This window comes from Stegastes partitus, unplaced genomic scaffold (assembly GCF_000690725.1).
Source record: "Stegastes partitus isolate 25-593 unplaced genomic scaffold, Stegastes_partitus-1.0.2 Scaffold351, whole genome shotgun sequence".
NCBI classification, from domain to species: Eukaryota; Metazoa; Chordata; class Actinopteri; family Pomacentridae; genus Stegastes; species Stegastes partitus.
In genome coordinates this window covers 563953-589620 of record NW_007578082.1, presented here as the reverse complement: position 1 = coordinate 589620, position 25668 = coordinate 563953, and the positions used below count along the sequence as shown (strand labels likewise).

General features: G+C 45.5%; 1 protein-coding gene across 3 annotated transcripts in view; it reads left to right on the top strand.

The window, feature by feature from the left end:
• runx3 (RUNX family transcription factor 3) overlaps positions 1-25087 on the top strand; it is a 49677-nt gene extending 24590 nt beyond the window's left edge. For 2 of the 3 annotated variants that reach the window (XM_008284220.1, XM_008284221.1), the window contains 3 exons: positions 11190-11336; positions 17214-17288; positions 21792-25087. In XM_008284220.1, coding sequence (XP_008282442.1) covers positions 11190-11336; positions 17214-17288; positions 21792-22273 — 704 coding nt within the window. In that variant the 3' untranslated portion in view covers positions 22274-25087. The remainder of the gene's footprint in view (positions 1-11189; positions 11337-17213; positions 17289-21791) is intronic. The other variant, XM_008284222.1, reaches the window with a different exon arrangement.
• The last annotated feature ends 581 nt before the right edge of the window (positions 25088-25668 follow it).

Genomic DNA, 25668 nt, shown 5'->3' with positions numbered 1-25668 from the left:
TGTCTGTCTGTCAACATGTTACGGCTCCGGCTGAGGCGTCAGAGTGGCCGTGCTACTTTTACACTGGCGCTGGGTGCTATAAAGTGACAGTGTTTAATATAGGGCAGGAGGAATTTAGGGCTCCATTAAACTCTGTTACACGGTGCTGAGAGGGAATTCACAGAATGACAGAAAATAAACCTCTGCAAAGGCTGATTTTCCTTTTTTCTTTTTTTCAATACATCTGAATATGATTTCAATATGTATAAACTAGAACCTCTCAGTTTAAACCCCTGGAAACAGATGGAAACAGAGATTGCTAGATTTGTGGAAATGTTCAAATGTGTATTAGAATAATATATCCAGTTAAAGGTCCAGTGAAAAATAGGTTCAACATCAAGCATCTCATAAAAGAAATGTTTTGAAACGCAGTGTATTTATATTGTTGATTATTTTGGATGGAATGAGTTGTCAGATTTGAAGCCGAGATGAGTTTTTAAGGTCGAGTTCAGTGTATCGAAGAGCTCATGGACCCGAAATAGAAATCACACGAGATGAGATGAAAGATCCCTCATATTCAAACAAGAAGCACATTCTAAGAGAATAATATCAGTCATGTCCCGGCACAGTCAAAGAGCAAGAACACACACTACCATTCAGACATTATTAGGACCATAAAAATAATCAGATTCTTCTCTAACCACAAGGCACCACATTATATCGGCTGCACGACGTTCCGAGCCAATGCAGAGAGGCACTATTGCCAACATATAAAACTAACAGCATTTTTTCATTATAAATGTCATCCTCAGAGACAGTTAAATGTTCCAGTGCTGCTTTGATCCCACTTTTTTTTTCTTCCTATTTTTCATCAACAATGCCACACAATGCGGCCTGTTCGTTTTTTTTTTTCGGTGCAGACAGCCCGAAGCCACAATTGGCCGGCGCTGCGCTCACCTGTCTGCAGACTGGCAGGCTGTGGGGGCCGGCCTGCTCGGGGCTTTGCAGGCTGTTTGTGCAGGGCCTGCATTTGCATGGCTGCCAGCGGAGCCACGGTAGGAGCTGGCACCGAGGGGGAGGAGGTTTTAATAATGTTTACTGATCCAGTAGAGAGAACCTGATGGACAGGACTGCAGCGGTGGCTTGCCTTGCGGCGGTGTAACAAAGAACTCCATGCCTGCTGAAAACGCTTCAGCTATAAAACAGACATTTATTGCGCGGGCACAGTTGTGTATACTAATATATTTCCACATGCCCAGACAGTACCGCTGTTCCTGAACAGAAAGTATGTTCAGTTAAGTATTTTTGTCTCTCTTGCTGCCGATTTCCTCATCACACATCCGGCATTCGTCATCATACCCCTTCCCTCCCCCCCTCCCCCTCTGATCTATCTGTCATACTTTATTATCAAACTTCTGCTGAGACCAAGCTGGAAGCACAACTGTTGCAACTCCTGATGAATTTTTTTTCTCACTGCACTTCTGTCTGTGAAGCAGCTTTAACAATAACATCCAACAACAAGAGAGGGCATGCTGAGCTTAAAAAAGACAGAAAAGCCACAAAAAGAAAAAGAAAAAAAGAAAAAGGAAAAACAGATGACTGAGGTGTCAAGTCCCTCCCTGCATTTTCGCATGCTATCAGACACCTCTGCACAGAAGCTGGTACACTTGCGTGGGGTTATTCTCACCAATTTATAACTCGACTATTTTTTCGTTGCCTTTCTCGATGCCTCACGGCAGCTTCTGCGTATTCGACCACAGGGGAAGGGCCGTTTGTATTTCTGTATCTCTTGACCTGACGTGCATCGGTCCCCAGGAAGACATTACTGGGGGTCGGGCATAGATCAAAAAAGGGTCGGAAATATTTTTAGCTGGCGAAATGTTGGTCAGAAATAATCTTCGCAGCTCGGCGGAGTGCGTGTGTCACTATTTTTAAGCGTTAAAGAAACAATTAGAATGACAGTGTTTGAATCTGTGGACATCTAATAATATGTTGCTCACAGAAAGTCAAAGTTATAAATGCTTAAAATAGATTAGTACAAACATTACATTTATGCAGAAAAGATTTGAAAATTAGGAACAGAATGTGGGGGAGGGATGTGCAAAGATGATTTTAAAGTTGAGGTGGGAAAAAAACAAACTTTGTCAGAGTATCTGAGGGAAGCTGTGGCTGTTATCTGTGTGTGAAAATCAAGGCTTTAAAGTTCAAGTCTGTGTGTGTAACACGGCGTCACTGTTAGAAGAATTAGTCAATAGTTCTGATGAAAACTATACTTCAGCTGAATCTGATTGACAAGTCAGAAAGCAAAACCTCTGAAGCCATATTTAAGATGAAAAATAATTCTGCATTTGTTTTCTGAAAATCAAAACCCTTTACACCTCGTTGTTTATGTGCTGATAAGAAGAGCGGCGAGACGAGAGAGTTGTTTGCTAAAATGCTGATGATGTCGGAACCTGTTCTACCTCAATGAGGTCACAGTGGCAATTTGTCTGATGATACTTGAAAATGATACACGTGAATACATCCTAACCGCTGACATAATTATACAGTGTACATGCAATACCTGCATACATTCAGGTAGCGCTGACACACTTTCCCACCCATAGGCCCACATACCCATCAGAATCACACAAGTATTGTCGTGTTTTGTTGCCTCTATTTGCTCGGCTGGGTGTGTTCGCACAGCTCCAGGAGCAGAATGGCGGGCGTGGGGAGAGAGTCGGGGCAGCGGGGGTGCATGTTGGAGTTGGCGGGTTGATTCTATTTGCATTTGGCACACAGACTGTACAAAGTATGCAAATAGACAAACAATGACATTTGCTGTGTTATTTTTCCTGTGATATTGCAGTCTCTCTGTAAAGTAAACAATAAGATAGCATAAATGTTGTTGCGTATGTATTTGCGTGTGCTCAGCTCATGCACCTGCCAGGTGCATCTCTTTAAGTCAGGCTCCACCAGGGCCACGCCCATGCTCCACAAATCACATGAAAGGCTCACCCTCAGTGCGAATTGCTCTCTCAAAGGCAACTTTGATGTTTGAAAATGGAGATGGGTGTCTTTGAAAGAAAGGCCTACAGGTGTATCAGTGCCAGGGGAGGGGAGAAATAGTGGCATGTGTGACGCTGGGTGCTTTCCTGATACTAATGGCTCGCCATGTCCCCTAAATGTATAACCTAAAGACATAGTGGCCTACACACACACACGCACGCACACACACACACGGATAAATAGTGGCTAGCCTCAACAATCAGACTCATGACCAACTAATTTATGATTTGGTGGTTAAAATTGTCTGCCTCAACATCACTTACAGACAGATGGAAAGAGCTAAAGGGCAGATTTTATGTCTTCTTTAAAGGAACAGCACTGTGTCTGGCGTCTGTCGTGACTTGAGGCAGCTGACTGTGGCGTTCTTCCACCCTGGGGTCACTCTTGACGCGTCATACTTAGCCTCGGTGATTAGAAGTAGAGCAAATATTAGCCAACTGATAAATCCACTGGAATGCGGTGGCACATAATGAATAGTTTTGGACTGATTTCAGTGAAAAGCCTGTATGTTGCGACAAATAATTCACTTCATTTTACGGCCTGAGGCTTGTGACGGGTGGCAGATGAGGACAGCATCCTCCAGTAGTCCTGCAGGATGTCTTGGCATTAGAGGCAACCGCCCGCTCCCCACGGTTAATTATTTTGTAATGTCTTTTTCTGTTAGGAATGACTGATTGCAGGCGCGTTGCTGTCAGAGCCATTAAAGTATGACAGGACAGACATGAAAGCATCAGTAATATGATTACATTTTGTCGTGGGAGGGTAAATAAAGGCCTAAGATGGAAGCTCTTTGACCACTGTTGCCACCTTAACCACATCTAGAAACTTTGAGGCCAACTGCCTTTAAGGGCTACACACACACACACAATCACACACAGCTGTTGGTAATCCTGCTTCAGCTTTTGTACTTAGGCTTTCCTGTGAAAGCAGAGCTAATTAGTCTAAATACCTCAACTAAACTGCGACATAAACAAAGAAAATGTAGCCTTTAGTCTATTACTGGCACTTTCCTCCTCTTCTGCCCTGTCTCTGTCTCTGTTTGCTGTTTGGCATGTTGCTGCAGCGTCAATGCACAAGTCTCGGCTAAAAACAGGAAAAAAGAAGAACATTGTCTAATGTTTTGAAACAGCGCAACGTCTCCTCCTCAGGCCAGCAGATGACGATCGGAGACGCACACACACACACAGACGCACACACACACAATAGCTTCGGGGTGAAATGCCCTTTCTTTTTCCAGTCAGACAAAAAAAATTCCAGCCCATATTTACTGACAGCAGATAAATCAGCAGGAACTACAGAATTATTCACAACAGACAGGCACTTTTAACTCACTCTGTTGATGCGAGTCGAAGACGCTTTCTCAGTATCAAATGAGAAGCTTGCTACCCAGCTCTCTCTCTCTCTCTACCCCCGTCTGTGTCTCTCCACCTACCCACTCCCCTCTAAACTCACCGGCCAAGCGTCTTTCCTGTTTACTTACCTATGAAGGGAAGTAAAATGCCCACTCTGTGTGTGCTCACTCTTCCTTATTTACACTGACCCATACAGGAGGGAGCCATTACGACCTTTCAGCTGTAATTCAATAAAAGTTCCGATCTGCATTTAGAAAAATAAATGGCCCATGAGTGGAGGAATATTTTTCTCCCCTGCTGCATTATGACAATAAACCGCTTTTCTGTGTTGGGGCAGCGAGTACGGGGGTGCAGCGAGGAGGGAGGGTGGTTTGTGGGAAGAAGGCACCTGCTGGTTACTGGAAAAGACGCTGTGTACCACCACCCTGCGGTTTGGATATTTATTTCTTCAGGCCTTAATGGTTAGGACCAGCGAGCAAATAATAGGTGTAGCGAGATCTTTCTTTTGCTTCCAGGAGCGGAGAAGGTTGTAATCCTCTGGGTAAACACGCAGCCTTGGCTCTTTAAAACAGCCTGAAATCATCACAGAAAAGGAGAGGTCAGTCTTGTAACCTCAACACTACTGCAGCAGTCCACTGACAAGCACGATAACCTCAGAGAACATACTGAAAGTGAAATGTGTGCGTGCCTACACGGTGGAAAATTCACACATTTAAATTTTCACACATTGACTTTGACCCACCTGGAATATCAATTGTCATTCAGTGGAACTGCGTGTGTGTGTGTCTTCAGGGGCAAATGCTTGCTTGCTGCACATTATTGTGTGTGTGCTAGTATGCACGGAGGTGTGAACGCAAAGCCGTTTGACACATCTGCTGGCGTCGCATTGATGTATGTGACAGCGGCAGCTTGCTTTCCTTTCCCACAGCTCTGCGAGGCCCCCACCTTTCCCCCGGCACCTCGCTGCTTCGAACAACCTGACTACCACGTACGCGCAAACATGAACACACATACAGACACACACGGACACGCACAACAACCTCATTCACCATCACGGCTAAAATAACACACTCAAAAGCAGCTTATTGCTTTAATATGATCTGTCACCGGGGCCAAATAGGCCTTCTGTGCTCGAAAAGGCCAAAGTGGCACGAGCGCTGGGGGGAGCCTGTGAAGTCTGCAGACGAACTCGGCTCAGCTTCACTTTGGATGACAGTTACATACACACACATGAAGTATAGAATGGCGAGACAAAAGAGGGATGATTGCTCTCAACGTGCTACGGGCCTTGTTGTATTGTCAGAGAATCCGGGTGCACTGGGCCTTATTTTGGCACCCCTTCACCCTCCCGGCCTGCCTCAACCTGCCTCGCTGTAGGGCTGGCCTTGTGTGGCACTGCTTCTGTTACACGCGCACACACACACACACACACACACACACACACGCGCGCGCAGAGACATACGCAAAGCACTTTATCCCCTTATCAGAAAAGGAAGGCTGCACTCTTTGCTCAAACAGTCTCATGTAGCAACTTCCGCTGCGAGCAGCTTGTTTTCAGGCCTGCGAGGGGGATTTTCACACTGCTGATGTCCCCAAAGAGACGCTGATGCATCTGCCTGAGGGACCAGACGATCCCCCAGCTGTGACCATAGAGGATGAACTACAGATAAAAGCCTGCCAAAACTTTTGTTGACCTCCTGCTAACAGCCTAAATAATGTTTCCACACACACACAAAAAAAAAGAAAAAAAAAACTTGCCACTGCATTCAGTGATTGAGACTTCAACTCACACTTAGTTCATGTCTGGAGAAATAAATAGCCTTCAATCCATGATAATGATATAGCCGTAAAACTTAATGCATTCATTCCGAAAGTGTTACGAGAGTATTATGTAAATGAGCTTAAAGCAGTGCAATGTCTGTGTGTGGCTAGCATCGACTCATTTAGGCCCAGACGAGACAGCCACAATCACCAGCCAAGGGTAAAACCCACATCCTTCAGGGTCAGCCTCAAAACAAGAACTTAGATTTCGCCCCACTGTAAATACCCAATGGTGTGATTGGTGGCCTTGGGAAGCGCGGTGCCAAACACACTGCTGCAGAGATGCTTTTTGAGCTGCGCGACGATGCTCGTAATAGAACGAAAAGGGAAGTTTAAGAAAAGGGTGGCGGAAAGAAGCAGGGTGGGAACCAGAACGTATGGGGTTCAGGTTCGCTAGAGAGGAGGAAGAGGAAGACAGGTGTACAAGACTTTGCTCAACAGATGTTGAAACGTTCTCAGTGTCTGTTGAGGGCAAACGGAAGTTTGCTTGCAAGCAAGTAGGCCCCACTGCAGCGCGTTCAACTGTCGCCCCACATTGACTGTCGGGTTTGAAAACTTAAGATAAGGATGCAGCTTTTGTGTTTCTTTTCAACGCTTAACTTTCAGTACTTCCAACACACACACACACACAGAGCAAAGGATTCCCCAACCCAGAAGGAAATCCAGATGCATTTAAAGTTGCGGTCATATTAAGATGACTCATCTATGCAATAAAACAGCTTATACAAACATATTATAACTGACTCAAACAGAAAAATATCACAGTCAGCTGCCATTTTGTAGCCTTCACATTAGACTCAGAAACGCTCCCTGCGCTGGCCAAACATTTTTGTATGTAATCCTATACCATATATACATAGACTTTACAGTCCAGACATAGTTTTCAGTGTTAAGTGTGATACATGCACTCCGCATTAATTCTAGTCTGTTATCAGGGGCCTATCAAGTCCATTTATACGTTGAATACAAATATTTACACTTCAAATATATTCAGTGCAGACTTGGGACTGGGCCAAAGCACGTATTGCCCTTTGCCGTTCAGATAGAGTTTCACTTTGCCCCTGAAAAAGCACCCAACCCTTTACTAAAAAGAGCTTGTGTTTAATGCGTCTCCCTTCGGACGGGAACATATGTTTCTTTCTTGCAATGGAGACGGAGACAAACAGACAGAGAAAGAGAGGAGAAGTAGAGAAAAAAAAAAAGTGGGGGATGAAGGAAGGAAACAGGTCGTATTGGGTGATCATTCAGCTGCGGCATCGTGTTTAAGTCCTGGCAGTCACCTCGCTGAGCAAACACTGTCTCGGTGTTGAGCTGATACGGGCTTTGTGGAGGGAAGGCTGGGCAAGACTCGGTGGAGTTTGCTGTTCATGTGGTCTGGTCTGGTTTTAGAGCACCATGTGCAATCTCATGAAAAACAACTTCGCACTTTTCACATCACTTGCACTCCGAGCGCTTCAAAGCACAGGGGGGGCGACGCAAAGAGCAAAGCAACATCTCAAGTTATTCTGCAGCGAAGATAAAACACTATCGGGAAATTTAAAAAAAAAAGACACACAAATACACACACACAAAACAAAGCAGGGCCGGGAGTGGCACACCCATTTCTTCGAAACACAGCCATCGCCTTTCAGTACATCGTTAATACCAGACATTTTATATCAAGCATTTTATTTGTTCTTCATAGACTTCCATAATGCTTTCAGATGATGCGACCACTACTCTGAGAGGAGGCTAGTAAATCTACAACCTTTAGCGTCCATTTTCAGCTCGGGATGCATATTGAGCGCTGCTGTTTAGGCCTCATGTGTGCATTGGCTCCCATCTCCCAGCTCTATCTTGTGGTTATGATATCATAGAGAGAAAAACAAGGGCATTCTCTCCTAAGTGCACCCTGACACATTAAATATTCATCTGACCACAGAAACCCCTCTGAAATGGGGCTGGTGTGGAGCACCGGCACCCCTCTGGCCCCCAGCCCTGCAGAGTAGAAGTCAAATGTTGGCGGTCGGACCCAACGTACTGCGGCTACAGTCGGGGTCAACTGGCCAAAGAGCGCGTATTAACACAAGGTTTAACTGGATTCTGTTTTCTGATGATTTAGGCAGGTATTAAAACTTTCCTGCACAGTTCTAAACAATGAGTAAGAGAGGAATAGAGGGGCTGGACATTTGAGGGAGGGCTGTCACATATTTCATCTTTTAAAATTACTTCAAACCACCTATAACCTTGACCTTTATGAGGAGAACATTAAGTAGAAGAAGCTCGTCACAAAGTTTTCAAACACAAAGTGCCTTGCAAAGTACACACAGATGCTTTTTTTTTTAAAGTTGAAAATAGCTGCTGCTAAAAATCAATGTGTCTTTAAAAAGATGAAACAAAGTATGTGTGAGTGTGCTGCCCTCCTGATAGCTTACAGGCTTAAGTATCCAAGAGACGCAGTGAGAAGAGGAGAAAAACAGAAAAGCAGCAGAGTAAGAAAGTTTCAAGCCACCTCCCGATTGATTAACAGTGTTCACAGCAACCGTGGGCCTCGGGGTTAATGAGCTCCAGGCCGTGTTGTAATGATGCTTCTGCTCTCCCCTCAAAAAAAAAAAAAAAAAATCGCCTTCTCTCTCAGCCCACTAAACCCCCTACTGGAAGCTGTGAACAGTGTGTCGCTAAACGCTGTGCGTCGCTGCCAGCTGGAACTGGGCCACAGGATCCACAGCTCAAGTGTGTGTGTGTGCGTGACTGTGTGTGTGTGACGCTGTGTGTGTATTTGTGGGCAGCTGAATGATCACTTTCATCCCTAAAGAGCCAGCCAATTCATCTTAGACCACCACTGGCCACAGAAAAACTGACCAATTATCATTTTTTTCCACTTGCTGTCTGTCTTTTTTTCCAACCAGAGAGCAGTGGGATGTATCATTTCCCTGACCTCAGCCGTTTGAGGTGGTGTAAATCTCTTAATAACTACACAAGGACACATATAGGGGCTATATTTGGAGGGCTGCTTCCCCTGGCCGCCCCTGCTCTGGCCTGGAACAGACAGTAGCCACAGTGTCTATGTGGGTGTTGGAGCCTGGACCAGGCGCTGTGTGTGTGACTGAGTGTGTGTGTGTGTGTGTGTGCGCGCGCGAGCCTCCATTCCTTCCATCACAGTTTAAAGAAAAGGCAGACTGGCCGCATATGAATAAAAAAGATATTACAGAGTGTGCAAGGGGGCGTGAGTCTGCCCAGGATATGTTCCTGAGTAACGGCACGGAGCAAACTGGTGGGCCGGTGGGTGGAATCACACATGCACACACACACACACACACTGTCTTTTCCTTTGGCGTCCTAATGCTCAGGAAAACAAACAGCTGCAGAGCAGCAACAGAACTGCTGTCTCTGCTCAGACAGATTAGTCATGACTGAGTCTTTCTCTTTCTCACACACGTAAAGTTCAAAGTAACTGGTGATCACTGAGCGTGAATAAAGAGGTACTGAAGTATTCTGTGCTGCAGCTTGGCTTTAGACAACAGCGGTTTTGATCTGAGTGCTCGCCCGCCCTCAGACACTGTGTCTGTGCATCACCGCGAGCCCCTGTACGTGTCTGTACGCATGTGTGTTGGGGGGGCGTCAAAGCTGGATATTTCTATATAGTTCGTAAAGAGAGGATGGAAGGGAGGTGGTGGGCACAAACAAATGGACAGAGCGGTAAACGAGAGGAAACTTTACCCATGGGTCAGCCTCAGAGGGAAGATATATTGCCCATGGGTCAGTGGAGAGAAAGGACGGGCAAAATCCATATTGGTCCGTCTGCCTTGCCCCCTTTATATAGTGATAAAATATTCAAATCCAGCCATTACTTCACATTAGGCTACTCTGTAGAGATGCCAGGGAGAAAACCACAGAATGTATACATGCCTGTTCACACACAGTTTTGGTGCATTGATAGTTACATTAAAATCTCTTCCTCCCATTAGAGCCCTCATCCGGACTCACGTCTGACATTTAAGGTGTGTTCACATGTAGAGTATGTACAAATACACATGTGTATTTGGACATGAGTGTGTCTACATAAAAGGCATGATCAGGGTTTTTTTTTTTTCTTCTTACCATTTCCCTGAACGGGACATCAAAGTGATAAGGAGGCGCTAAGTGTGTTGGTTGGTTTTGTACGTCTGGACAAAAGACGCAGCAAGAATGCTTCTCTTTTCACAGTTAATTCTCACCTACTTTCTCTATTTCACACACACAAAAGGCTCTCTTTCTCTCCGTTATGTTTAAGACTGATGACTATATGGTCTGGTAGCTTTGTCTGGGTGTTTCCTTCTGACTAAGTGCTGTGTCAGTCAGACCTGAATGTGTGTGTGGGTGTGTGAGAGAGGTGGTAATTGGGGGCAGATATACTCGTTCCTTCTTGTTTTTTAAGGTGGAAAGATAAAGATCACTTGACTTCATCACTTCATAGAGATGCCTAATGCAGCAATTCGCAGTTTATTATTTCTTAAGACTTTAGGTTCAGGGAAAACAACATTCCTCGAGCAATTATTTTCAACCACTTATCGTTATCTGCTGGTGACGTGGCAGCAGGTGCAGCTTGAGCAACATTTTCTGTCTGGCCAATGTATTTCAAGGTCTGGTGACATTCTAATAATATTTTTGTGTTTGGAAGCTGAAAACATAGTGACAGTGTCTCTGGGTCCCTTTATATAACCTTTAAAAAGTGCATGCGAATTACAATGGAGGATGTTGATGCTCTTCACAGTCCAGGCCAATTTTACACTAATTACAGTTTAAACAGGCAAAGAGACGTTGTTTGCCAGGATGTGTCAAGCTGCCGTGCTCCATTAAGAAATTGGGGAGAAGGAGACGTTTTCTAATAGGACTCTTGTTATTGTTGTTGCTATTTTTGTACAACTCTGGAAATATAAAGTGCCATTTTGTGCCATTTTCCTGGCTGTGTAGGAGGTAAAATTGGCTAGTTAGTTCTTAATTCCTCTCCTCCTCATGTCGCTCTTTCAGGGCACAGAGTGAAGCTAGAAGACCCCCAGAAGATGCAGTTCTCGGACAGGCTCTCGGAGATTGAGCGCTACCAGCGGACTATGCGGATAGGCCCAGTGAACAATAATCCTCGCCCCATCCACCAAACCCACCTCAGCACCACACAAGGTGAGGACCACTGACATACGCAACCAGCCACCTTTCACACGACCAAAAGTTTTGTTTTAATTGGCCAGAGGGTAAGTAATCTAATACAACTCTGTTACACATCAGCACAGCACAAGCAGTTCACTCTGCTTTAAGCGCCGCCAAGTCCCCTTCATGTGAGTTTTTCTCCACGGGGAGGTTTTGAGTTCTGTTCCACTAATCTGAGAGCTGTTACATGTGTTGGCCGTCGGAGGGGAGGCTCATGTCAGCTCTGTCCCCGGATGCCCTGTCGGTGGGTCTGGGCCCCACAGCTCGTAGGGCCGAGCCCGCGGCCAGGTGGCACGGCTGGTGCTGCCAGCCCAGTTTGGCCCGGGTGCCGAGGCTGGCGTCCGCACACCGCACACTACAGCCTCAGGAATGTAACAGCCGTCCGCTACCTTGGCAATCACGTCACTCTCAGGCCGGTCGAATGTGCGGGGGTGGGGGGGGGCAGGGAAGGCCAAGACTCAGACAGAGGTGGTGCGATTAAGGGGAGGGGGTTTATTCAAACGTGTGTGTGTGTGTGTGTGTGTGTGTGTGTGAGCGCTGTGGACAGCTGCGTGGGTGATGGCTGGAGAGAAGGATGAGTCTTCACTCTCCGTCATATGTCAGAACCTCTTTAACAGGATGCCATGTCTGGGAGCATGCAGACTGAACACACACATGCCCTCCCCTCCCGCCCACTCTCTGGTTCTCATGCCGGCTAATGAATCTCATTACCTTTGTATCAGCATGTTGCTGCGTACAGGAGGGCTTGTTTGGGAGTGCTGAGCCGTGTGTGGGTGGAAGTCTATCAGTGTGTATCACAGCCATACACTGTTTGGCCTTGTGCTTAGCTTAGCCAGCGCTGAGTCACCAGAACGGGCCTATCTAACAGCTGACTGCCCAGAACACAGGGTCTTTTACCCCCATGTCCTTACCTACTGTTGATATTGATTTTGTTCCCTTTGCACGGCCTGTACCGAGCTGAAAACATGTCAGCCATTTTGGAAACACCAACAACCGGTTGTGCTGAGAATAAACAGTGCGGCACTTCAACACAATACAGTCAGTGTGATGATAATTTTCTGACGGTTCAGAGTTTGGCGTGAGCTCCGTAGGTTGTCTGCCAATAAAAAGCCCCCTGCAGCTAAGCTTATACTGGGAGCTTTAAGTTTCTGAGGGCTGACTTGAATGCGGGGAGGCGGTGGGGGGGGAGGCGTGCGCTCCGATCGGCAGAGAGAGGTGTACAGACATGGTCCAGACAGCAGACGAGGAGCTCTGCTCTCGTCTGCCTCGCTCGGGATTAGGGCAGGACTTAGAGCATCACAGGCTTGCCAGGCTTCAAAGGGCTGCGATGTCGCAACACACACACACATATGTATAGAGCATGCACTGAGAGCAGACACAACATCAGTTGGAAGTGTCAGAGATGTTTAAAGGCCTTGAGCTTCATGTTACAGCTGCCAGTGACTGGAGGCTGTCTATAAGGAGTGTGTGTGTGAGCGAGACAGAGGAGGGGAAGGGCTGTAAAAACCACACACCTTAATCTGTGGTATTACCATCATGACGGCATACCGCAGGGCAAGAGTGGTAAAATAATTAAATAACAGAGCAGAGGGCCTTTCTCCCTCCCACCTCGTCTATCTGCCGGAGTGTCTGAGCAGCCGCCCGTGGATGTATGTTACGGAGCGCTCCCGTACGCGTAGGAATCATACGCAGACAACAACACTTCAGCATTACAAGCAAAGCTCAAACGAAAATAGACTTGTTGTAATAAATCCCATTCGGAGACACAGGGAGGTGTTTACATATCAACAGCGTACACGTCTCTGCTTTCGACAGGCCCTGCCAGACGCTGTTGTACTTTGCAGATACTTTAAATCCTGGGGCCTGTTTGTTTGAGAATTGCCGGGTGATAGATCGCCCATCAACACATTATAATTAAATGGATTCCCGTCTCGCTGTTACAAAAGATGTTTTCCACTATGCGGGGCTGGAACCATGCATTTTCCTCCTTGAAGATGGCTAAAAAAAGAAAATACAGTGTCACCTCCTCCTAAAGCCTCCTTGCTTCATTTTGTTGTCTGAGCAATGAAATACTGTCTCAGTTTTGTTGTCAACAGGACACGTCTCCAGACATCTGCTAGCCGTGGATTCTTAAATCACACACACACACACACAGACACAGACAGACACACACGATTGCACCATAAGCACATTGAAAATAAAAAAAAAACACGCACGTACACACACACACACATACACACAACACACACACACAGACATACAGTTCCGTGCTAGTGTTGCAAGTTCTCCGCTAGTGCCCCAGACAGACAGGGTAATTAAGAGCTCATTACAGTGCATGCAGTGACAGGAATCCTGCACGCTGGCAGACGCTACATTCGCTGCTTGTTTTTGTTCTTCTGTGGCCACAGGTAAGCCTGCTAGACATGTGGAATGATTCTCGACTAGGGCGGAGGGAATGTGTGTGTGTGTGTGTGTGTGTGGTTTGAAAATGCGTGGTTCAGCTAGTGCAGTCAAGCAAATCTGACACTCAGACAATCAAGTACTAAATTGTTATTCTGGTTTGCAAAACCTCAAGTGAGGTACATGTGTATACTATGTGTATCTGTGGGTGGCTTTTTTTTTTTTTTTTTTTTCCCCTTTCCTCTGATACAAAATGTAGTTTAACATCTCACTGTGACATTGCATTTTCAAATGTACCAACAGGTATTTCCAGGCTTGAGGCAGGCAAACAGCTGAGTGAAAATTTATCTCAAAGTGAAAGGTGAAAAGAGGGATTCCAGTTTTACCTTAATCCATTTTAAAAGCAGACAAAACTCAACAAGCCTCTGGCACGGCCTCTAACAGACGGCCAAGAAGAAAGACGCTCTTTTAACTTAAATGTGTTTTAACAGTGAGAGAAGGGGGGGGGAAAAAAAAGAAAGGCAGCACCAATTTAATCATCCAAAAAGAAAGTCCTGGCACATTTAAGGTGGTATCATTTAACATGTTATTTGTTCCAACACCTGTGTGTTCCTCTCTGAAGATGAATATCAGATACTAGCATAACGTTCCACCATCAAGTCAAGTGCTTCAGTGCTTTGATGAGGGCCCAAAAGAGTGTGTGTGTGCTTTTGTGATGTGAGTGTGTGTGACCCGTGTAGTGATTTTTTTTTAACTTCATTTAAAAGAATCGCGGGATCTTGCAGAAATAATAAACGACACAGTTTAACTGTTCAGCTTTTAACCTGCAAATTCTATTTAAAAGGAGTAAACATCTCCTACTAATGGCACTTCTGCGAACGCTGGTACCTCTGGCTCCGTCCTGCACAACTGGCACACGTCGGCTGCAGCTGTGCTTTGGCAGTCCTGCTCACTGTGTTCAGGTTGTGGCCTCTGGACTGGACTTAGCTTGAGAAAGTCCTGTTTGATGGAGGACCAGCCCAGTTGCGGCCGTGCCCCTCCCGCCTCGTCCACAGTGACCACACTGTTTACTCCACATAAACAAGCTGGCCGGCCCCCCAGGTTCGAGGCGGCACTCTGCTACCGCCGCAACTGAGAGGCTCACACTAATTCACACATCCAGAATGACATGATCAGCCAATTAGAAGCAAGAGCGCGGCAGGAAATTAGCACCGTCAGGTAGCTGTGGTGTGGACTTTTGAGTATAGCCGTCACGCTAGTTGGGTTTCATGCTGATTTCTGCCAAACCCAAGCAGGAAGCTGGCCCTCTGAGACAAATACAACCGAAATGAGCAGGAATCTGGACCAGTCCTTTAGACACTCTGTTTTACTTCTGCACTCTACTATTTACATAATATGTCAATGGCCGCCACAGAGTTTATTTGTTATGGTGCCTGAAAGCTTCACTTGTGGTTACTCTCTTTTTGTGACCCTGAGATGAATAATTCAAACTGAAAATGTTTCTGTTCTTCAACAAAAAAGAAGAAAAAAATCTTTTGAAGCTGCCTCCTTTGGTGAAAAAAACAAAGAAAAAGAGAAGTGAGAGCAAGTTGTTTTTTACCAGACTCAACTGTTTGTGTAAGTTATAATTTCACATCAGAGTCAGGCCGAGTTTTACATTTCAGCAATTACAGAAACTACATGTGTGCCATGAACAGTCTCTATTGAGTCTGGGGAGAGGGGAAGGGCGGGCGGGCGACGAGCTCTCAAAGAGAACATAGGATTTTTCAGCCCATGTGTTTGTTTTTGCTCACGTTATAAGTGAGGGCTCAAAAGACATATCAAATGTCCCACATAGCTGAGCCAAGGCCATGTTCCTCCCCTCTCTAACACGCTCTCTTTCTCTCTCCTTCCCTCGCTGGCGTCTTTCTTTCTGTCTTGCTTGCTCTCTCACATTCTCTGCCCGTTGCGACGCCTAAGGCCTAAGCGAAACAGGAAGCCAGCACAAGGACCAGCATTCACTGTGTCTCAATGACACGCTTCATTACGGCGGGCGCATTACATGTCTCAGAGGCGTTGCTAGATCCGGAGTCACGAGGATGGACGCCATTTTGGCTCAAACATCTTCTCAGCCACCCCTTTCTTCTACACGTGCACTTCAAAAGCGGCGCATGTGTTTATTTGTGTCCTCCCCAAAACTACACTGGCACCACCCCAAAGCCACTTATTAGTGACGCAGCCGCCGCGTCTTCCCATTTCAGCCGCTGCCTTCCCTGCTCCCCGGCTCCACCCAGGAGGCTGGTCCTCTTATTAACAGGGGTAATCTGTGCCTCTGGTATTGACGTTGTCTGCTGGCCAATCAAAATATTTGAAGGAAATGTTTATTTTCTTGAGCGAATCGCACCAGCTGCTTGCAAGCCTTTCTGAATAAGGCCATTTATGTGTAAGAATTTGCCATTGTGAGGCATAGTGCAGGACCTCTCAGTGACTGAGTGCTGATTTGGGCCTTTGCAAAGGAAGTGGAGGAGCTCCAGGGGAAGCACAGATCTTACACATGCTGAGTCCACTGTGGCTATACGCGAACAGCCCAGCGCCACCCCCCTCTCTGCTTCTGGCATCATTCTCCATCCTAATTGCCACTACAGGAGGTTGGGAGTTTACTATATTGCGGTATCTCAGCAGCAGAGAGCAGAGTCATAGTGGGGTTATGTGGCTGATTACTGCCGCCATTAAAAGGTGGAACAGCATGACAATATGTGCCTATATAATAAGCAGCAGCCTGTCTGTATGATAAAAATACGTTTTCAACAACACTATCGAGAGGCATGCAGGCCAGATTTCTGTACAACACGTGTGCTGCCGCTGCCCATGTCCACAGAGCTCCGTGCAAGTTGTCTTGTAACAACTGCACCGTCTCAGACCTAAAGCAAACAGCCAGCTGTTTGTGTCAGGCCTGCTGCGGTGTGACCGGTGAGTGTGAAGCAGGGTCCCACGCGTTGGGCCAGTAGGTCCTCGACCTTCCTTCGCTTCCTGACAGCTCTGCTGGACAGGCTACCAAGTATCCTGCGCTTCACAGATCTCCGCTGCCCCTCCAGTGTCTCGCCTGAAAGACCCAAAAATATCTCGTATGCACCCATCAAGCATGTTTTTCCAAGCCTGGTCTCACTGTGGTGAGAAAACCACCCCTCCTCTTCCCAGTCCTCACTGCTCAGTCAGCAGAGGCCGACCTGTGACAGAAAGACACATCTCCAAACTGCCAGATGTCAGGATAGTTTTGACCTGTCTGTCAAAGAGGTTTTAGGATAATATTTTATATTCCTATGGAACATGCTTCCTCTCCCTGGACATACACACAACCCACACGTTTCTCTGTTCTAAAACTTTTCATTCCTGTATAAGCAGAAATTCTCCACTGATTGTAAAACACAGATCCTAGTGCTCACCTATTGTTCACATTGTGTGTTACTCTAGCCCTGTGGCCGGAGCAAATGGACACCCCCGCTCTCAAGACCTGCAAGGTGGAAGAGGACCTGAGACCATGGCCTGGTGAGACATTACAAAACTTGTCTTCCTAAATGCTTTGGAGTTTTCTGTAACCCTGCCTTTGGTTGCTTGACTCTCCTGATTTGACCCGAAATTTGAGTTTTTAAAAAAAAAAAAAAGCGTGTGCATGTCTGGGCTTTTGAACGTGTTAATGAGAAAATTGTTTTCAAGCGTGTTTGTTAGTTGTTAAGACAAAATCATAGTGTGAGGTCCAATCAACAAGCAGCATGAGGAGTGAGGTCACTGGTAAGCAATGGCCATAATTACTAAGCGTGAGCAAACAGCTTTTTCAAATTGAAACAAACATTATGAGGTGGTGAAGCTGGAAAGGCGGGCCCAACGCGGGATATGCCATTTGTTGTGACAATTCTGGAGTCTGTTTCGTTTTGCCTGTAGGGCCCTACTACATCCCAGAACATTCCTAGAACGCCACCACCCTGCCTTCTTCTTCTTCTTCTTCTTCTTCTTCCCTCCCTCCCACTCGCTTCTTTTTCTTTCATTTGTTTCTTGGAGATTTGGATCTTTGATGCTGTCGAACAGCCCCCTCAGTCTCTCATCCGTCCCCTACCCAGAAACCACCACACCACACCAGACGTGCTGAGTCATCCACTCACACTGTGATGAGGACCCACATTCAGACACAAAGAATAAAGCCTTTTAGATTTGGCTCTGGCTCTCTTTTCTAAAAAAGAAAATATACATCATAATGGCTAAAGCAGAAACCAGATATATGACCCTTGAAGCACTTAAACAGTGGAAATGCATATCTACAAATGCTGCACTCATTCATACACCTTTATCATTCCTGTAACAGTACACACAGGCCAGGGTTGGCCGGCACACCTCACACCAGTGGCTTTACAAAGAAGTATCATGTCGCTCGTAGAAAAGGATTTCCTTAACAAACAAACATATTAATCATGTCACCTTGTTTGTTAATGCATTAGGAAAATCTCAGGTTTTTTTGTAATCACAAACAACCTTTACCCTTGCTTGTATCGCATGTCACAAGTTGGGAACATGCAAAATCCTCTGCGCTCACATGATTAAGTGCTAACGTGGATGAGGCTTTGGGGCTGTCGACCATGGTGCCACAGTCCAGAGGTGATTATCATTTGCATTGGACATGATGCTCTGGCCCCAAAGCCTTGGTGCTTAAATAAACACCTGGAGATCATTTGTGTTCATTTGGGTCTCCTATTCTTTGCCATGCGCAGCAGCAGCAACAGCAACAGCAACAGCAGCTCTGCCCTGGTATTATATTGCATTGTCATCATTGCCCTGTTATCAAACGTGACTGCTCATCCGTACGGCATCTGCCCAAACCAGTCAGTAAATTAGCAAGCCGCTTCGACTTCTGGAAGGGCTTTTTCTGAAAAATCCATTATGCGGTGCAGCGGTGCCTCTTCGGGGGTGATGTTAAGGAGAACATCAGAAAATAATCCAACAGCACAGTGGGGGCCCTCCACGTAGCTGGACCAGTCTGGGGTTTTCTCTTTCCCTTTTCCTTCCCTCCACTTATTTGCCTGAGACACCATTCCCTGGGCGCTGGCCGTCACAGTTTGCATCAAGCCTGAGTAAACATTTCACAGGTGAGCGCTTGGATTTGCATCTCCACACTGCCAGCCACCACATTCGGACACACATGCATACACAAACACACACCCCGGCGCACATTCACACACACACACACACACACACACGACCGCCTCAAACCTGCCCTTATGTTAACAACCAAAATCAGTTTCTCCCATAAGCAAATGAGACAAACCTCCTGCCATATCTGGGTTACACGCTTGAGTGTGGACTAGTGGACTTCTTGAGCTAAGTAGAAAGGACGAGGACTCCGCCCTTGGTGTTGCAGAATTTAAAAAGTGCACGGTGCTATGCTTCAGAGCTAGAGGAGGAAAGAGAGAGCGCTGGAACACTATGTTCTCTATAAAAGCCCCGATTCCCAGCTACCCGCTTCGTAGACTGGGAACATCACAGACAGCAGACTGTGCCAGCTAGCCCTCTGGGGTCCATCCCTTCTCCTGTCCCTGCAATTTAGTCAACACGTTTCAGATGAGCCTAATGGAGATCATGTGTGGTTTTGTGCCGCAGAGGTTACAGGCAGCTACTACAAGGCTCAGTTAGGAAGACCCTCTCTGCCAAAGATACACCACCGTTACCACAGCCACAACAGTGAAGCCTGTACTTATCCTGGGTGAGGGCGGGTGGGTACGCAGTAAGGTATGCAACCTAGTTAAGAGGGAGAAAAAGCAGACTGCAAAACTTTGCTTCTCAATTACAGGACAGTTTGTTTAGCCCTCTCCTCCAGAGGGAGCTACTGTACTGTGGAGAGTTTAAGGTGGTAGCAGACTACTGGCTCACGGCCAAAACCCTGAGACTGCACAAGCCTATTAAGGTGTTGTGATAAGTGTCCAGTTCAGTTTCCCCTGACAGAACACAGGAGTCGATCCCCACCGCAGTTTAGCCACCACGTTTCTCCAACTCCAATTAAATGGAGATCATGTGCGGGGTGGGCCGCAGCAACCAGAGCCATCATGTCCCCACGCCACAGATCCCCTCCTCGGCTTCGCCCCAATGTGCCTAAATTTAGCGCAGACAGGGAGAGATGAAGGGACAGACAGACAGACAGGGAGAGAGAGAAAAGGAAAGAGAGAGAGAGAGCAAAAGCTTTTTGGGAGTCCGGTAGGAATTAGTAGGCCTACTCCACTTCACCCGAATCAACAGCAGCTGAAGGCTTGGATTTTCCTCGCGTGAAATCAGATATGGAGCCCGACTCCAGTGCCTGGTAGAGTCTGGAAAAAGAAACAGCCCCCCCACCACCACCAAACTCCCTCATCCCGAAAAGAAGAGGAAATTCAACTGCAGAAATGTGTTGTTGAACAAAGAGTAGAGCAGGGGCCATGGAAATTGCGAAGGAACAGATTTTTTTTTTTTTTAAAGCTGAAAATGGACCCAGTTCTCCAGACATAGGGAAAAGACATTTCAACAAGACTATGGCACGCAAGTTTGGCATTCTCCCCCCTCAGGGCTGTGGCGTGCAAGCGCTTGCTATTTCACAAATACAAGCTCTCTTTTCTCTGCCATCCAAATCCACATTTTACACTTGCAGTCATGTGGCCACATTGGACCCATGAAAGCCACACGCGGACAAACAAATAACCATCGAGTGAGGTGTGTGTGTGTGTGTGAGTGACTCTACGAGTGTGTGTACGAGTGGCAGGTGTGGATGGAGCGTGCTGCATGTTGACATCAGGTATGAGGAACTCTCTCGAGCCCTTGTGGCATACAACCAGATTAAGGGCGTTTACAGTTTCAGAGTATTTTGACCTGGCTGCTGGCCACCTCACTTTCATCCAAAATATGCGAGTGTCATAAGTGCAAAGACTCGACATGCTCATCTCGTCAGACGAAACTTAATTTTTCACACATTTACATGATAATTATTACAAATGCTGGAGACAATAAAGGTATATATGTACATAAAATAACGGCAAACTGCCCAAAGAAATCAATGGGGAGGGTAAATATAATAGAGGTTTACTAAGCATGGCCTAAGGGGCTTTATACTTACAAGATTGCAACAACACCTTCGGCCAATAACACTCCTCAGTTAAGGGAAAGCAGAAATGTGGTATTTGAGTTAAGAAACGTAGTTGGTGACAGTAGCGGCCTCAAATCTCCGAGAAGCAAACTGCCAAGTCAAACCCTTGAGCAATATTTCTATTTTCTTTTTGTCAGCTGAATAAATTAGAACGTGTGCAGTGAAACTGAAGTCCTAACAGCTGGGTTCGACCGTGCTCTGTTACCTGTGAGATTACACTTTGCAGTTAACTCTGACAGGTCCTGGACTGTGATACTCATTAGTTTAGATATTTACACAGAAACACACTTTCTCTTTTTCTCCTCTGTTGTTCCCCCCCACTCACCCACCCAACCACCCTTCATTTTCCTGCTCTGTCTCTCTGACTGTCTCCGATTGTGACCGTCTGCCTCAGTCGCCTGTGATTTACGACGAGTTGCACAACAGCGCAACAAGCCGTCGGTGTTTATACAAAGCACCCCTCAGGACTGACAATGCCTCTTTTCATTGCTCCGAGAAAGACAGAAAACTGTACGTTGCTCTGCTTTTGAAGCAGTGGTAGGAGGGCTGTGGCAAGGGGGCCTTTTCATAACTTCAGTCTTGTGCATGGGGCTGTGGGATGATGTGCTGTCAGTGCTTGATGACTGTTATTAAGCAAAAAAATGTCTCAGTTCATTACTTTGAGCAAACATTTCCATGGGCCGCTATATCACAAGAAATCTGAGCTCAGAATTGGGGGTTCGGGAAGGTTGGCTGTTCTGGAAATGTGGGTCGTTTTTTTTTTTTTTTTAAGAATAATAGAAAATGAGAAATCTCCGAGTCCCTTGTTTCATAATTGCAACAGCAGTTTTCATTCATGCTTGAAATGTTTGTTGACTCACTCCAACCTTTTGTTTCTTGGTTTTTGCCAACAGGGACTACGGATCTGTTCCCGCAGAGGACCACCTTCCCGTCTCTGTCGCCGCTGACAGACCCTCGCTTCTCAGACCCCCGGATGCACTACCCCGGGGCCTTCCCTTACTCCGCCAACACCTCCAGCACTGGCATCAGCGGCCTCAGCATGTCAGCCTCTTCTAGATACCACACCTACCTGCCACCGCCCTACTCAAACAACCAGTCCCAAAACTTCCAGTCCAACTCCTACCTGTATTACGGCACAGGCTCTGGATCCTACCAGTTCTCCATGGTGGCGCCGGGGAATACCGGGGGCGAGCGCTCCCCCACCCGCCTGCTGTCCTGCTCGGGGGCCGCGGGCGCCGGAGGGACCAACAGCCTGATGAATCCTGGCCTGAACGCCCAGAGCGAGGGGGTGGAGGCCGACGGCAGCCACAGCAACTCCCCCACGGCCATGAGCGCTTCGGGCCGCTTGGATGAGTCCGTCTGGAGGCCTTACTGACTGACAGACAGCTAGAGTGCAGGAGAGAGGCAGGAAAAGTAAAGAGGATGATGAACAAAACAAAAAAAAAGCTGAACACTGAAAGAAAAGAAAAAAAACAAAAAAAGAGAAATGCTGCATGTTTGTCTTTTTATTTCTCCGGCACTCGCTTTAAAGACTTTCCGCTTTTACCGACTCTCTCAAGACTTCCATGTATTTTGTAATTTTTTTTTTTTTGAGTGAACTCCTGCACTGTGCTGAAACATGTATGCTTAAAGAACTACAAAAGCCATAAGAGTTGAGATAAGGATCGGCGGAGACTGTAAATAGAAGCGAGGGTTAAAACAAGAGAAGCCATAGTAATGTTTCAGGATCACTTGTCTGGTATAAACACGTACTCATCAAAGACGAACGAACAAAAGACAATGCAGGTGTGATCAATCGGTACAGCTGATGAACTGAAAAACCGCAGCAGACATTCATCAAACAGACTGTTCAGACTGATCCGACTCACTCGGTAAGTGGAAAGGAGAAGTCGGGCTGGATGAGTGACTCCGACATCGAGAGGCATGGCTGCACTGCTGTAGCAAATCGGTCCTTTTAAGCTTTAATTTCTGTAAGAAAAAAAAAAAAATTTGAACATTGCAAAAAAAATGATTGGTGTGAAAACATCATCGGTTGCATCCAGGGCTGTTTCACGTGCTCACAGTACTTATGCAGTACCTTATTGCCTAATTTATTATCCAGAATGGACACATTAGCCTTTGGTGCTACAGTATGCGGTGGATGTTGCGACACCGCATCGTCGAGCGAAAAAGCATTTTATCTGTCACATGTTTAAGAAATGAATTCTCCTCTGCTGTGTCATCGGTGTATCGCGTTTCGACGGGACAATGGCTGATATTATGAGGAATGTAAAAGACTAAAGCAGAGGGGGGTTTATTGTGTTTGTTTTCTGCAGGAATGTTGGAGTCCTGTTGTGTCTACTCTTTACTTTTTCCTTAAATTTTCTTATTCAAGCCCTTTTCTAAAGAAAAAAAAAAAAAAAGGTCCTAGTCTGGTATTTTTGAACTGGATGACACGGTTTACTTTTGATATTTATTTGAGCCAAATTTTGAGGAAATGTATGCATATACCCCGAATCCTTAAGCATTTCTCTCTGACTTTCCTTTTTTTTTATATAAATATATATACAGTATATATACCATGTTTTGTTGTTAAGTATAAATTTGGAATTTGTGTAATATATTGCTACTAAATTATAAAAAAAACAAACCTTTAATGTAATTATTTTGCCTTCCAATGTAGCTTTGATGCACTAAAAACCTTTATTCCAAATGAACCATGCCCAGCAGATTCTGTTATGGTATATCCAGAGCCATAATCCTTTAAACTATTTCCAAATTGCCTTCCTGCGTTAAAAAAAAGAAAAGAAAAAAAAAAGCCATTTGCTTAATTTTTGCACTATGTTTGAATTTTCATTTCTCTCTTTTTTTTTGGTTATGTATTTACAAATATCTGAAAGTGTGCAGAACTAAATATCAAATATCCCTGCACATATGTTTGCTGAACACACTTAAAAGTGTCCTTTTACCAAAGACATGATTTCATGATTAGACACACACGCACATTCCTGCTCCACAGGTGTGTGTGCACATTCCCCCCCTGTCCTGAGGGCCTTCCCCCTGCAGTTACACGTGTGATCCCTGGAGGATGAGGAGGGTGAGGATGAAGGGATAGAGGGTGGAGGTGGGGTCAGAGTGGTGTCTTCTTACCGACACCGAGGGCAGTTATGCAAAAAACCTTCCCTTGTTGCGCGCAGGTCCCTTTGTTCTGAATAATCAATGAGCGCTTTGAAGCCTTTGTGGCCCTGATTCTGTCGACTCTTTTTTTTTTTTTTTTTAATTTACCGGTGATCGCCGGGTGCCAGGGGCTCGTGGCTCTGCCAATAGTTCATACGCCTGCACAGATCGTCTCGGCGTGATCTGCGCCAAAGTATTTACATTAGGTATCAGGTGTCTAATATTTACAAGGTAAAACTTTCACAAGAAGGAAGATGATTAGCATTCAGGACTCTGGAAGACGGGTGTTCAGTTGCTACACAAGTGAGGTTTAATTTCAAAGTGAAATATGATCCAAAGAAGCTAGCTCTTGTAGCTCAGGTAAAAAACAAACCAAAAAAAAAAAAAAACAGGTATGCAAGGTGTTTTGCTGACTGTCTGCCTTATTCCTCCTTTTGAAACAATCACTGACAAACAATGTTTCATTCCTATCTGCCTTTGGTTTCGAGGAAAAGCATATTTAGTTTCCTTGCTCACGCCTCTGAAACCTGTATATGGTTGAAACCCGACTTTATTATGGGCAAACATCATGCAGCTAGAGAAACCACGTGTTCTGATATTTATGTGGTTCCTTCAACGAAAAAAACCAAAGATCTTCACAACTGCCTGTAATACTGTCTGGACGTTAACGATGGGAAAGATCAATCGTGTCTTGACTCTTTGATATCATTGTTTATGCAAAACTAGGAAGCCAAAAATGTACAAGTGAATCGTATTTTATTGTCTATTTGATGAAAGAGCACAATGTTACATTTAATTTTGTGTCTTTTTAAAAGAATCCCTTTCTCATTTTCATATACCAAAAATGTTAATTCATCTTGCTGTTTTCACTTCTCTTTTATGCTCAAAGCATGTACATCTGAAACGGATATGTTAATTTAAAAAAGTCTCATCTATGTATGTAATAATATCCTTAATGCTTCCATACTGAGTGCTTGTAAAGTTTGCGGATAATGTAGTTTTTAATCATTTTAATTAAAAAACATGTGTCTCACTTCTGTCTTTATAGTTGGTGTTTTATTTCATGAAAATTATGAGATGTTTTATTCTAACTGAAGGACCTCCAGGAGGGAGTTATGAAAACACATCATTTTTCTTTTAGCTCAAAAAGGTCCCTTCTGAGAAACATCACACCCAAGGTTAGACTTAGTCGGGAGTATTTACGGCCACATCCTTCAAAATTATTCGCCTTACTATAAAAACAATACTAGTTCTCTAATTTTGAAACTCAATGCTCAAAAGTCTGGCTCGCGAGGTCTTTTATAGTTTAACAGGGGGAGGTGTTGAGAGTGAAAACATGGAGACACAGTGTATAATTCACGTCCAGAAACCCAGACACATCACATCAGCTGAGAAATGAACAGAGCAGGGAAGAAAGAAAAAAAAAAAAAAAAACCTATAAACATTCATGGGACTCAATATAATGCCAGCACATTCTGATCCAGCAAATTCTGTTCTTCAAACTTCATCTCGTACAGAAAATACCAAACATGCCAGCGCCTCGATCTCCCAGCCCTCGCAGCTCATTGGTAGTTTGCTCCCAATAACCCCCTGATAATCATCCTCTTCTCTCCC